Source organism: Thalassophryne amazonica, chromosome 3, assembly GCF_902500255.1.
Source record: "Thalassophryne amazonica chromosome 3, fThaAma1.1, whole genome shotgun sequence".
NCBI classification, from domain to species: Eukaryota; Metazoa; Chordata; class Actinopteri; order Batrachoidiformes; family Batrachoididae; genus Thalassophryne; species Thalassophryne amazonica.
Window position 1 is genome coordinate 10,606,023 of NC_047105.1, and position 15,904 is coordinate 10,621,926.

Genomic DNA, 15,904 nt, shown 5'->3' on the forward strand with positions numbered 1-15,904 from the left:
TGCATGACTTGTGTGATATGTGGGCAAGTCTGTATGGTGTGAAGAGAAATTGTCTCCCTGCCTCCCCCCACTCTTCCTTTCGTTCTTCTGTTTCCTTTCTTTATGGTCACCAGGTCTCTTTTGCTGAGAGAAGGCTGATCTGAGACAGAAGCGCTGGCTCGTTGTTGTGTCAGTAGCTGCTAGTGTACTGAAATCAATACTGAAAGTTAGCGGTTTAGCTTTTATTTCTAACTTCCACTAAATATTTTAGAGGTTTATCGGTTTAACTTTTCAGTTAGTGGACTAACAGTTACTGGAGCTAACTTTTTGGTTAGCTGTGTCCACCACTGATGATATTTGAAAGTGAGGTGCAGACTGTCACTCACTATCGCATGATACAGCTTGATCCGGTGTCGCTGACCGAACGGTCCCCCCTAAAAATCGGTCCACTTTGCCTTCACTGCGCATGCGTCATTTCGGAGCTCAGCATCATCATTTCTGAGCATCACCAGCAATTCACCAATTATCACCTCGTTTCTGCTTAAAACTGCACGCCAGTCATCATCTATCTCAGCAACAGATATCTCAACCTTTGATACAACAATCATTTCCACATAAATTCAGCATTATTTCATAATAAAAGTCAGAGGAAGCGATCAGAGTGCACAGCCGCTGCTGCAGCGCCTACATTATTTCAGAGCGTCAATAATGACTCGCCAATTATAGTCTTGTTTCTGCTTAAAATGGCCTAGTTTCTGCTTAAAACTGACTTTAGAATGATTTAAGAGGTTTTACTTTGTCATCTGATGGTTAATAATCAGATTATTCCCTTTGATCACTTTGGGTGTAAAGAGTTCATCTCAGACGTGCTGCTGTGGTTCCAAATAATGCATGTGCAGTGAAGGCAGGGCGGACAGATTTTTAGGGGGGACCGTTCAGTCAGCGACACTGGATCTGTTTGTGCATTGTGGATTTATTGGACATTTGAATTTTCTTTCTTTCTTTTTTCTTTATTGTTTATTTGATGAGGACAATGCGCATTAATGAACACTTTGTACATTTTCATGCCTTAGTGTAAATATGCCAGATTTAGCTAAAAGCTACTTTCCATCTGCAGTCCTCAGACACACAACAACAAACAATAATTACAAAAAATAAATTAAAACAAAATATGAGATTATGTACAATACATCTCACCTGTGTTGACAGGTTTGATTGTTTTTGAGCCATTTTTTAAGATCAATTTTAAAAGCACTCAGGGTGGGACTGTCTTGTATAGTTGTTGGAAGGCTGTTCCTGTTTGTACAGCCCTTCACAGAGATGGTGTTTTGTCCAATTTAATATCTCAATCAAAAGTGCCTCAGTCACTCTCTTTTTCTGTTATGGATTTACCTACACCACCAAAATTGGATGAAGATTCCAATTTTATGCCTGTTTGTCTATCTTCCAATTTTCAGTCGGAAAACAAGTGCAAAAAGCAATGACAAATTGATAACCAATAAAGATAACCAATGTTCTGTGAAAGATATTGGAAAAAAAAATGGATGTCATTTCATTTTATACTTGACACTGTTATTGGTTGCACGTGTCATTCATCATCCAGCCAGAAATTTTGGGGTGACCTTTGATCCGATACAGGCCTGTGACTTACACATTAGAAAGTTGAACAAGGATGCCTTTTTGCAGAATAGTTGGCTTGTTCTGTGACCACACTACATACAGGAATATTTGGTAATTAGACAAATATTAACAAGAAGTCACAGGATGAGCCACAGTTACTTGGATGTCCTGAACAACCCTTTTTTTTTTTTGCATTTGCAGCCTGTATTCATTATATATATATATATATATATATATATATATATATATATATATATATATATATATATATATATATATATATATATATATATATATATATATATATATATATATATATATATACTATATTCGAGGCTGCTGGAATCATGATCGCACAAGCGGTTGCTAAGTGCAACATGGTGAGATGTAATCCCAGGGTAATTCTACAGTAATGGAATTACAATCAGAGCAAATACAACCCCTGGCAAAAATTATGGCAAAAATTATACCAGCACTGCAGAGAGGTTGCCAGTGGACCTCAGTCTGCAGTTCATCTCCACCTGAAAGACACTAACCACACGTTTGAGGACAAGAAGTTAAAATCTTAGCCAGAGAGAAGAAATGGTTTGAGAGAGGTGTCAAGGAAACATTGTATGTGAAACAATTGAAACCCAGCCTTAACCGCGGAGCGGGTCTGAGACACGCTTTGTCCCCTGTTTACAATGTGGTACTCAGGTCAAAGCAGTTTCAGTCTTTTGTTCATGGTAATGAGTCATTCACGTCATCAGGAGAGAGTCGTCAAGGGAGCCATCAGCGGAGGCTTCCGTCCTGTCATTAGAAGAGTGCTAACTAGAGCACAATAGGTGCTAATTAGAGCTATTGTTTAGTCACTAGCCTATAGCAGTCAGCCTCTCGGTAGGTGGGGTCTGGTTAGGTTAAAAAACTCCAGCTTTTGTTGGCTTCTGGTTTATTATTCTCTACAAGAGTCAAGACAGAAGTCAGACTACCAGAGCAAGAATTTTAGCTGAGGAAGCTTCTGTGATTTGAAGCGAAACGTCCTCACGTCAAGCAACCCAGTCCAGTCGAAGATTCAAGCTTCTCTACTATATAAGAAATCAGGAAAAAAAAATTGTGGCAGTCAGTAACAGTTACTTTTTTAGACCAATCAGAGGGAAAAAAATATGCAATCACTCAATTCTGAGGAAAAAATTATGGAATCATGAAAAATAAAAGAACGCTCCAACACATCACTAGTGTTTTGTTGCACCACCTCTGGCTTTTATAACAGCTTGCAGTCTCTGAGGCATGGACTTAATGAGTGACAAACAGTACTCTTCATCAATCTGGCTCCAACTTTCTCTGATTGCTGTTGCCAGATCAGCTTTGCAGGTTGGAGCCTTGTCATGGACCATTTTCTTCAACTTCCACCAAAGATTTTCAATTGGATTAAGATCCGGACTATTTGCAGGCCATGACATTGACCCTATGTGTCTTTTTGCAAGGAATGTTTTCACAGTTTTTGCTCTATGGCAAGATGCATTATCATCTTGAAAAATTATTTCATCATCCCCAAACATCCTTTCAATTGATGGGATAAGAAAAGTGTCCAAAATATCAACGTAAACTTGTGCATTTATTGATGATGTAATGACAGCCATCTCCCCAGTGCCTTTACCTGACATGCAGCCCCATATCATCAATGACTGTGGAAATTTACATGTTCTCTTCAGGCAGTCATCTTTATAAATCTCATTGGAACGGCACCAAACAAAAGTTCCAGCATCATCACCTTGCCCAATGCAGATTCGAGATTCATCACTGAATATGACTTTCATCCAGTCATCCACAGTCCACGATTGCTTTTCCTTAGCCCATTGTAACCTTGTTTTTTTCTGTTTAGCTGTTAATGATGGCTTTCGTTTAGCTTTTCTGTATGTAAATCCCATTTCCTTTAGGCGGTTTCTTACAGTTCGGTCACAGACGTTGACTCCAGTTTCCTCCCATTCGTTCCTCATTTGTTTTGTTGTGCATTTTCGATTTTTGAGACATATTGCTTTAAGTTTTCTGTATTGACGCTTTGATGTCTTCCTTGGTCTACCAGTATGTTTGCCTTTAACAACCTTCCCATGTTGTTTGTATTTGGTCCAGAGTTTAGACACAGCTGACTGTGAACAACCAACATCTTTTGCAACATTGCGTGATGATTTACCCTCTTTTAAGAGTTTGATAATCTTCTCCTTTGTTTCAATTGACATCTCTCGTGTTGGAGCCATGATTCATGTCAGTCCACTTGGTGCAACAGCTCTCCAAGGTGTGATCACTCCTTTTTAGATGCAGACTAACGAGCAGATCTGATTTGATGCAGGTGTTATTTTTGGGGATGAAAATTTACAGGGTGATTCCATAATTTATTCCTCAGAATTGAGTGAGTCCATATTTTTTTCCCTCTGCTTGGTCTAAAAAAGTAACCCTTACTGACTGCCACAATTATTTTTCCTGATTTCTTACAGTGTTTCTTAAAGCCAGAAAGTTGCCATTTGAAATGACTTTAGTTTTGTGTCATGTCTGTGATCTGCTTTTTTTCTACAAAATTAAACAACTGAATGAACATCCTCTGAGGCCGGTGATTCCATAATTATTGCCAGGAGTTGTATTTAATGGCGAGCTCATTGTTATTTTGTAACATGAAAATTGCCTGCTTACTAACCTATTACAATTCCTGGTAATTAGATTCATACCATTGTGTTTGTGGTGTATTTATATGTCTCCTCTTGAAGAATCCTTATTTTTTCCAGCGAGTGAAATAAACGGAGCTTATGCAAACAGTGAATGATTTAAAGACAATTTTTTATGTAAATGATCAAATTAAAACCTAACACAGACACACACCCACACACCCACTTTGTGAATTGCCAAAATAATACATACAAGCTGCTTGCTTATTGCAGAGTTCTGTAGGTTTGAAGCGAAATGTTCCTGCCATTGGGTGGAAAAGTGAAGAAAATATCTTCTCAGCTTTTGTGAAGTGTCATAAACAGCATCATAAATTTTATGCATGATAAAATTGTAAAATGTCCGGAATGAAAGTACAGCAGGAAACTGTCAGAATTCGCCCTCGGTGTCAGGGATAATCAGAGATGATCTAGGAATTACATCAAAAATGTCTAGATGACAACCCTTCACCAGTTTTGGTTACCATTTGTAGCCAAAAAATATAACTTAGACACTAAGGTGATGCAAATAGTTTAAATTTATCATTTCTTTGCATGTCTTATATGTGTGGTAGTTGAAATGAAACACTGAATTAACAAACTGTTAAACCTCTGTACATGTAATCAACATCTATGATGTATTAAAAAATAAAAGCTGGAAGCCCAAACAGACCCAGTTATACCCTGTCTTAGACATTGCTTAAAAAGGATTTGTTATGCAGAAAGATGAAATTAATATACAACTGTATTTTTATATGGCTCACAGTGCAGAACTGTAGTAAAACCTAGGCACAGTAATACTGATTAAATATTCACACACACTCATTCACACAGTCATCTTTAACCTCTTAGTCCAATTAAGGGTCGCAGGAAGCTGGAGCCTATCCCAGGACTCATAGACTGCGAGGCGGGGTACACCCAGGACAGGACGCCAGTCTGTCACAGAGCCACAAACAGACAAAAAAACGACATTCACACCCACTTGCACACCTACAGACAATTTAAAGTTTCCAATACACCTAACCCGCATGTCTTTGGATGAGGGAGGAAACCGGAGCACCTGGAGGAAACCCATGCAAAGACGGGGAGAACATGCAAACTCCACACAGAAAGACTACAGGCGGGAAATGAACCCATGACCTTCTTGCTGTGAGACAACAGTGCTAACTTGATTAAATATTTTAGTAGTTAAAATTATTATTATTTATTAATTTATTTATTTTTATTAAAAAAAATTTTTATTTTTTGTGCTACTGTTCTGTTATTAGTTTGTGTTTTATCCACACTAACATGGCCAGAGGACATGCAGCCTTTGAGAGAAAAAGTGTAAATGCAGATGTGCTGCTCTTGTTTGTTACATCACCACCATGCTGTGAGACACAGCCAGATGAAGTGAACTTTTTTTTCTCAAGTTGGAGCTGCTGCACAAGCAGCAGACTAAGGGCTCTGTGCATCTGGTGGTCTGGTGGTCTGGTGGTTAAGCGTTGGGCTTCAGACCAGAGGATCCTTGGTTCAAACCCCAATCTGACCGGAAAATCACTAAGGGCCCTTGGGCAAGGTCCTTAATCCCAAAATTGCTATTGAGTGCCTTGCATGACAGCACCCTGACATCGGGGTGTGAGTGTGTGTTTGTTTGAATGGGTGAATGCGAGGCATCATTGTAAAGCACTTTGAGCTTCTGATGAAGATGAAAAACTGCTATATAAATGCAGCACATTTACCTTTCATACACAGTGTTACAAGTACAATAGTTCAATTGTATCTCTATGGAGAGAGTCAGACACATCTTCATATGATGTGCTGCCAGTGTGGGATGTTTCATTGAAATCCACCATTAGGAGTTGTGCTGAGAAAACTGCTGGACAGATCAATAGATAAGGTGATCGGGGTAATTGCCATATCAAACACACACACACACACACACACACACACACACACACACACACACACACACACACACACACACACACACACACACACACACACACACACACACACACACACATTTCTATACGGGCACCAAAGTGAGGTCCGGGAAAATGCCCATTGGGAGTGAGGACCACTATACTTAGAAATAAACTGATACTGAATTTAAACTCTAGATGTCTCTCTAAGTCATGTTGTCACCTCAGATTTTGAAGAATTGCTTTGAGAGCAGCATATTTCCATCTCTGGAAGCCCTTTCATTAAAAATCTTGAGGACTGACCTAAATGTCCTCACTTTCCAAAATAGTCCTCACTAAACAGGTCCTCCACCTGTGATGATCCTCACAAAGATAGCAGTACAAACACACATTTTTTTGCATTGGGTATGACACCCGTATTGTGCAGCAGGACATTGTCTCCTTTGTGTCTTTTGAGCGTCTTGTGCTCTACCGAGCAGAGAGGTGTGGTTGTTTATGTGTCAGTTTCCTGCCCAGACTTGACTGTCATCATCAAAACACCATGTCAGCAAGAGGAAAATCACCAACCATATCACTGGCAATCTAATATTTCCATTTTTAACACTGAGAAACAAAAAGCACACAGACTGTACCAGCAGCAAACATAATGTCAGTGTTTGCTTGTCAAATACATCTTACCGGCTGGAACAAAGTCAGCCCGAAATAATAAAATAAAGTGTTCGGTGTGAAGAGTGCACATTGCAAAAGTATGTGAGATGTTTGATTTAAGGCCAGCCATAATGTTAATTTCATTTTATTACATCAGCCCATCCTCGTATAATATCATCCATTATTATACGGCTCTGATGCTCCGCGTGCTCTGATTGGCTGATTACTGGTCGGATATTTTCCCATATCGGACCGGTTTCCATGACAATCAGTCCGAAATGCGTATTTTCTTTACAAGCCAGAAACTAAAAACACGATTAGAAAAAGCACGTGAGACATGAACGAATGTACTCTATAAATATCTAAACAGCATCTGAAAAACACACAGATTGAAAGCTTACCAGCTAACGAACGGACCATCTGTTAGCAACTTCTTCATGGAGGTGAACGAACAGGTCGGACTACGAGCCGTCAGCAGCTTTCATATTTGGGCGATACTGTAAGTTTACGTGTTTATATATATAATAGCCATATAATAAACAAATTATTAACCTCACTTGCTCGGTCTGTACGGGAATATCAGACCGACGTGTTGTCAGTATGGACCGAGCGAAGTCGGTTAATAATCCTTTAATATTTTGACAACATGAGATGTGCACGACAAGAGGGGCAGAGAACGAGGGGGACACTGGCTCACTGACAGATTCAGAAAAACATCTGAGATGCAACCCCCCCCCCAAAAAAAAACAAACAAACAAACAAACAAACAAAACAACAGTTATACATACTGCAGATTACAGAAAAACAATATTTCGTAAACAGTCCTGACAGGACACTCTGCTCAAGTGTGCCACCGAGTGGTTCAGGCATGCTATTGCATATTTTGACTGGTTTACAAGGCTCTTATTGGATTGGTTCTGATTTATTTTCCAATTTACTTTGGAGATCTGAAAGCCGTTATGCTTTGCACTCACGTGACATGTTGTGCTTTTGTGTACCTCATGTTCACACTGAAACGGGAAAGAAAGCTTTTAGTTTTTCTGCTCCCTCTGCTTGGAATGTCCTCCAAACTGAATTGAAACTGTCTTGGTTTATTTTTGCTTGCCACTCTATTTTAAGAGACTGTAAATGGAATTCTGTTTTAACTTATATTGTTATTTTATCTGTAAATTGCTTGTATTTGATTTGTTTTAACATTCTTTTGATGTTGTTAACTCCTTTATTAAGACACGTGCTGCTGCCTTTCTTGGCCAGGTCACCCTTGAAAAAGAGGTTTCGGTCTCAGTGGGCTTTTTATCTGGTTAAATAAAGGTTATAATAAAATACACTCAACAAAAATATAAACGCAACACTTTTGGTTTTGCTCCCATTTTGTATGAGATGAACTCAAAGATCTAAAACTTTTTCCACATACACAATATTACCATTTCCCTCAAATATTGGTCACAAACCAGTCTAAATCTGTGATAGTGAGCACTTCTCCTTTGCTGAGATAATCCATCCCACCTCACAGGTGTGCCATATCAAGATGCTGATTAGACACCATGATTAGTGCACAGGTGTGCCTTAAACTGTCCACAATAAAAGGCCACTCTGAAAGGTGCAGTTTTGTTTTATTGGGGGGGATACCAGTCAGTATCTGGTGTGACCACCATTTGCCTCATGCAGTGCAACACATCTCCTTCGCATAGAGTTAGTGAGGTTGTCAATTGTGGCCTGTGGAATGTTGGTCCACTCCTCTTCAATGGCTGTGCGAAGTTGCTGGATATTGGCAGGAACTGGTACACGCTGTCGTATACGCCGGTCCAGAGCATCCCAAACATGCTCAGTGGGTGACATGTCCGGTGAGTATGCCGGCCATGCAAGAACTGGGACATTTTCAGCTTCCAAGAATTGTGTACAGATCCTTGCAACATGGGGCCGTGCATTATCCTGCTGCAACATGAGGTGATGTTCTTGGATGGCACAACAATGGGCCTCAGGATCTCGTCACGGTATCTCTGTGCATTCAAAATGCCATCAATAAAATGCACCTGTGTTCTTCGTCCATAACAGACGCCTGCCCATACCATAACCCCACCGCCACCATGGGCCACTCGATCCACAACATTGACATCAGAAAACCGCTCACCCACACAACGCCACACACGCTGTCTGCCATCTGCCCTGAACAGTGTGAACCGGGATTAATCCATGAAGAGAACACCTCTCCAACGTGCCAAACGCCAGCGAATGTGAGCATTTGCCCACTCAAGTCGGTTACGACGACGAACTGGAGTCAGGTCGAGACCCCGATGAGGATGACGAGCATGCAGATGAGCTTCCCTGAGACGGTTTCTGACAGTTTGTGCAGAAATTCTTTGGTTATGCAAACCGATTGTTTCAGCAGCTGTCCGAGTGGCTGGTCTCAGACGATCTTGGAGGTGAGCATGCTGGATGTGGAGGTCCTGGGCTGGTGTGGTTACACGTGGTCTGCGGTTGTGAAGCTGGTTGGATGTACTGCCAAATTCTCTGAAACGCCTTTGGAGACGGCTTATGGTAGAGAAATGAACATTCAATACACGAGCAACAGCTCTGGTTGACATTCCTGCTGTCAGCATGCCAATTGCAAGCTCCCTCAAATCTTGCGACATCTGTGGCATTGTGCTGTGTGATAAAACTGCACCTTTCAAAGTGGCCTTTTATTGTGGGCAGTCTAAGGCACACCTGTGCACTAATCATGGTGTCTAATCAGCATCTTGATATGGCACACCTGTGAGGTGGGATGGATTATCTCAGCAAAGGAGAAGTGCTCACTATCACAGATTTAGACTGGTTTGTGAACAATATTTGAGGGAAATGGTAATATTGTGTATGTGGAAAAAGTTTTAGATCTTTGAGTTCATCTCATAAAAAATGGGAGAAAAACCAAAAGTGTTGCATTTATATTTTTGTTGAGTGTATGTTTGTAAAACTCACTGCAGGCGTGCTGCTCTTGTACAATATGTCCCCACCACGCTGTGAGACAACTGTTCTTTCAACTTGGACCTGCTACACAACCACACGGCCCCAGCACTTACTGGAGTCATCAGCAGAAAGAGATAATACAGTGACTCCCGTCAACTTCATGATCCTAGGAAACACTGACAAATTAATCTGTCAGAATATCTTTGGTGGCTTCACTAATGGACATTGTAACTTACTTTCATGACCCACCTCCACTCAGAAATCAAAAATTGGGGTGGGGAGATAGTTTTTGAGATTGCTGTTTAAACTGATTAAAATGTACTTTTGTGACATGGACAGCTCGTAGACTATCTTACTGAGAATAATCTCTTTGAGCCACTGCAGTCTGCTTTTAGAAAATATCATTCCACAGAGACGGCTCTCACTAAAGTGGTGAATGATCTTCTGCTTACAATGGATTCGGACACCACTACGGTTCTGTTGCTGTTAGATGTCAGAGCTGCATTTGATACAGTGGATCATCATATTATACTTGATAAGCTGGAAAATCATTTTGGGATTACTGGGAGTGCCCTTGCATGGCTGACGTCATACTTTGCCAGTCGTTCTCACTGTGTTATGTACAGTAACACTACCTCTAACCTTAGTGACATGAAATTTGGGGTTCCACAGGGGGCTGTCTTAGGCCCCCTGCTTTTCTCCCTTTATATAGCACCCCATGGGCACATATTGCGGCATTTTGGGATTACCTTTCACTGATATGCTGATGATACTCAGTTATACATGCCGATAACTGCTGGTAATCTCTCTGTGAAGGCTCTCAGTTGTCCAGGTGGTTTCCATAGTAGAGAAGCTTGAATCTTTGACTGGACTGGGTTGCTTGATGCGAGGACATTTTGCTTCAAATCGCAGAAGCTTCCTCAGCTAAAATTTCTTGCTCTGGTAGTCTGACTTCTGTCTTGACTCTTGTAGAGAAGAACAAACAGAAGCCACAAAAGCTGGAGTTTTAAACCTAACCAGCCCCTCCTACAGAGAGGCAGACTGCTATAGGCTAGTGACTAAACAATAGCTTTAATTAGCACCTGTTGTGCTCTAGTTAGCACCCTCCTAATGACAGGGTAGCTGTCCCTCCTAACGATGGGACTGACGCCTCTCCTGACGTGTCTCCTGATGACGTGAATGACTCATTACCATGAACAAAAGACTGAAACTGCTTTGACCTGAATACCCCATTGTAAACAGGGGACAAAGCGTGTCTCAGACCCCCTCCCCGGTTAAGGCTGGGTTTCAATTGTTTCACATACAATACCTCCTTTGCTTCTCTTTCAAGCCATTTCTTCTCTCTGGCTAATATTTTAACTTCCTTGTCCTCAAATGTTTGGTTAGTGTCTTTAAGATGGAGATAAACTGCACACTGAGGTCCTCTGGCACCCTCTCTGCAGTGCTGGTATTGCCTTTTGTGTAACGGCTGCTTAGTCTCACCTATGTAGTGTTCGTTACAGTTTTCCTGACATCTGATAGAATACAATACATTGCCCTGTGTGTAACTAGTTAACGCTCAGCCTAGGCTCATGTGTCATACATCACACTGACAAAGTGAGGAACCTTGGGGTAATTTTTGATGCCACGTTGTCCTTTGGCCTCCACATTAGAAATATTACAAGGACTGCTTTCTTCCACCTGCGAAATATAGCGAAGATTCGTCCCATCCTGTCTATGGCTGATGCTGAGACCCTGATCCATGCATTTATCTCTTCTAGATTGGACTACTGCAATGTTCTATTTTCTGGTTTACCGCAGTCTAACATTAGGGCTCTCCAATTGGTTGAAAATGCTGCAGCCAGACTTTTGACACAAAGCAGAAAGTTTGACCACATTACACCCATTTTGGCATCCCTTCACTAGCTTCCTGTCCCAGTGAGATCAGATTTTAAGGTTCTGCTACTAGTCTATAAAATTGTTCACGGACTGGCACCTCCCTATCTAGTTGACCTAATTAAACCTTACCTACCAGCCTGGGATTTGCGTTCTCAGGTTGCCGGACTACTTTGTGTCCCTAGGGTGAATAAGAAGTCTGCGGGTCACAGAGCTTTCTCTTATCGTGCCCCTTTTCTGTGGAATGATCTCCCTGCATCAGTAAAACAGTCAGATTCTGTGGAGACTTTCAAGTCCAGACTTAAGATGCACTTCTTTTCCCTTTCGTATGGCTAGCATACTGGTACAGTTTTGTTTTGCACTTTTTACTCTTTTGATTAACTTTATTAGGAAACGGAGTGTGCTGTAGCCTCAACTTTACCTAAATTCTGAGTCTTTCAGTGAAGCTTAGGGCTAGTGGCCGGCAATCACCTTAGTATTTCTTCTGTTTTTCTTGTTGATTAATGCTGGCAAATTATACAGTATTTCTTGTCTTTCTGGTGCCCGATTCTGTGTTTTCTCTCTCTTTAAGGTGCAGCTCCATCCAGAGATGGGAGTTCTATTTGTATTGGCGACTCTCCTGTCCTGTGCGCCAACAGCATTTCTTGTATATTCCTCCGTGAATTGTTCTGTGAATTGTTCTGTAATTTATGTTTGTAGCATGGCCCAAGCAGATGGTCACCCCTTTGAGTCTGGTCTGCTTGAGGTTTCTTCCTCAGAGGGAGGTTTTCCTTACCACTGTTGCTCTGGGGGTTGGTAAGGTTAGACCTTACCTGTGTGAAGTGCTTTGACGCAACTCTGTTGTGATTTGGCGCTATATAAATGAAAATAAATTGAAACTGAATTTAAAAATGGACATGCATGGGCTCACTTGGAGTGCACGGATGTTTTCACACCCAGGTTGTGGTTTTTGACTCTCTTTGGTGTTATTGTTTTTTTTCATTCTCCCTCTATTTTCTGATTGTTGCTTTTTTTCTCAGAACATCCTCATGGTTTCCCTCTATGGTTTTGCTCTCCTCTCATCATTCCTGTGTCATTCCTCACGTCAGTGCTTATTCTTCTGTGTCTCTTGTGTGTCCTGATTGGTAGTTATAGTGTTTTTAGTTGTTTTTGTTTTTTTGTTGTTATTTTATTTTATTTTTTTTTGGAGCAGTTTGCCAGTGTCTCTGTTCTTTCATTTCCCACGGTACTCCATGCAGGCTGGTCTAGGGATTATTTTCCCAACCTGGTCTCATGGCAAGTCGGTTAAGGTTAGGGTTGGGGTGGGAGTAGGGTTAGGAATAGTGAGTTAAAAAAGCTCTGTCACAAAAATTTTACTCATTTCGGCACAGGAGCACAACCCCCCCCCCCCCCCCCCCCCAAAAAAAAAAACAAAACAAAACGTGAGACTGGGCTGTATTTTCCACAGTGTGCTGAGCCATGGTGTGATGCCTGTTTTGGTTGCTTTCCTTTTGATGTTTTCCCATTGCTGTCAGTTTTCTCTCTCTTGTTTTTGTCTTTTTTTTTTCTGTGTGCCTTGTGTGTTCATCCTCCTTCAGTGATCATAGTTTAATATTTACTTGCTTGTTATTTTGTCCCGTTGTTGTATTCCATTGACATAGTTTCCTCGTGTGTCACTATTTCCGGCTTTGTTCCCTTCACTCTCCTGTCTCTAGGTGTTTCCATTAGTCAATTAGGTGAGCATCCTTACAAGGTGTCTCTTTTCTCATGTTCTCTGCCAGATTATTGTGGTTCTGTCTCACCTTCCAGCATTGGTCTCATGTTTTCCCAGTGTTTTCCCTTGATGGTATTTTGCCTGTCTTCCAGTTTACCGGTGTTTGACATTTGCTTCCTCTGTGACTACCAAGATTGCTTTCCATTATTGAATACTGATTCCTGGTAGGTCTGATAATATGTGGTTGACCTATGCTTGTGTTTAGATAACCTCTCTGCTGTCTCTTCTGCAAGACTATTGACTGAACTACTGATCACCTGTGCTTTGACCATTTGCCTTGACTCTGTTGAGTAAAAGTCTGCTGTATTGGACACTGTTTTAGAGGACTGCTATCCATTGTACTCTCCTAAGTCTGTTGAAGCTTTCTAAAAAAAACTGTTTAAGACCCTTAACAGTTGTTACTCACTGCATACATTATATGATGGTATTTGTAAACCGTATGTGATGGAAGATCTGAATTAACCTGCATCTGTAAATGTAATTGACAAATATGATGTATTTGTAAAAACAGCAACAAAATTTCATAAGTCTGATGATAGACCCCAATGCTAGCTTTCAGTGTATTTTAAGGGTATCATTTTGTGAGTCTGATCACATATCTGTAGTTGCTACTACTTTGACTCTGTATTTTAAACATGTTTTGATGAAGGCATTTTTTTGCAGAGATTTAGTATTTGGTAAATATGAGAAATATTTGATGAGTTGGAAAAACAAGAATTTTAAACATTTATTTTCCATGTTTTATATTATATATATATATATATATATATATATATATGCAGAAATATAAAAGTTTAGTACAGAAATAAAAAATACATTTAAGAGTTGACGCCACAATTAATGGCCATTTATTTCTTTCCAGAGCTGATAAAAGCTACGCCTTGACCAGAACCTTTTGGTGAGTCTTTGTGTATTTTACATAAAAAACAACATTATGCATCATGCACAACTTTTCCAAATGCTTTCTTCCAAATGTTGCATTCCCAAATGCTACCTACTGTCTTTGAGGTGGAGGTGAGACTGTTTTCCACACTTGCTGATGATGATAACTGCTGCTTCTGGTTCATCTGTGTTCCGTCTCCGCACGGCTTCAGGCATGAAGCTCCAGTAACAAATAAGACTATTACCTTACTGAGGCAGCACAGCAGTACAGAGCCCAGCTTTGATTTGTCCATCATCATGATGCTTTGTCATATGCTGGAGGAAAATTATAATGAAGACATCCCTCTTAACATTGTTAGTCCCAGTGTGTTGGGGAAATCATGACAACAAGATTACCTGACTTCATAAGAGTGGATAAAAATGAATTGAGGTTTTTTTGTTGTCTATATGGATCAGCTCTGCGATAAACTGGCTGCCTGGCCAGGGTGTAACCTATTTCTCAGCTAATGACTGCTGGAATAGGTTCCAAACCCCCCAACCATAAGAGGAATAAGTGGGTCTAGAAAACAAATGGATGGTTGCCAGTGGTGATTGGATTTGGATGGAGTGTTGCAGGGTCACTAAGTTAATACATGTTGTTAGAGTAGTGGTTTGGGATGGCTTCTTTTTTCCCCTCAAGTGGCTTGTAATTATTTTCTCACACACAAAACCGAGCTGCCATCCTGAGTTTGTAACACAGCACTGACACATGATAACAACTGAGAAAATAACGGTTGCGATTCTCCTTAAGAGGCATTTATGAGAAGCTAGGTGCACAAATGCAGCAGACAGATGAAAACTGTCTTCATTGACATTTATATAACGCTGTATGTCACGTGACATGGATTATTTGTTCCATTTGTATTGTGTTGCATTTAGCATGCAATTTGATTCCATTTAGCATGCAATTTGGTTCCATATGTTTTACACCACTGCATGCTGTGAACCCCTCCTACTAGTGGGGGCGGCATTTAGCGAAACATGCAGAGTTTGTTTTGCTGACTGACAATGATTTGAAGGAGCTAATTGACAGTGCTAATTCTTCTAACACACACACACACACACAAAAACAAACAAATCCACTCTGCCGTAAGGCATCTGGAGGCATGAAGAGCTGTTAGGATGAAAAGCTGAAAACTGATGTAATTTTTTGCTGGACTGATGAACCACACAAAGCCTTTTTTTTTTTGAAGTACAAAGTCAGTGCACAGCATCACCAGACATGTCACAATTTGGACTCCTACTTAAAGTTTGTGTTGGACTTCAGCAACAGTGGAACACCAAAATGTAAGTCCCTTTTCTCTTGTTTATGAATTAATAAAATATCAAATGACAAGGATCTATTTTAGCCGCTATATAAAACAAATAATGTTTTTGCATTCTTTTAATGGAACAAATTTCAAAATTCAAATTTATAAATTTATATAGCGCCAATTCGTGATGAGATTGCCTCAAGGCACTTCACACAGCATAATAAAAACAGAAAAAACTGAATTTGAAGCTCTCACCGAATTTTAATTTAGTGAGATCTGGAACATAGCATTCAACTCGGCTTCACCTCATTGAATGGTATGTTTCAGCTCTCA

At 40.4% G+C, this 15,904-nt stretch overlaps 1 protein-coding gene across 9 annotated transcripts in view; it reads left to right on the forward strand.

The window, feature by feature from the left end:
• Positions 1 to 15,904, forward strand: part of si:dkey-166d12.2 (rap1 GTPase-activating protein 1) — a 317,261-nt gene that overhangs the window by 26,827 nt on the left and 274,530 nt on the right. For 8 of the 9 annotated variants that reach the window (XM_034165796.1, XM_034165789.1, XM_034165821.1 and 5 more), the window contains exon 2: positions 14,260 to 14,295. The exons of the other annotated variant lie outside the window; for it this stretch is intronic. In XM_034165796.1, the coding sequence (XP_034021687.1) occupies positions 14,260 to 14,295 (36 nt within the window). The remainder of the gene's footprint in view (positions 1 to 14,259; positions 14,296 to 15,904) is intronic. 9 annotated transcript variants of the gene reach the window in all.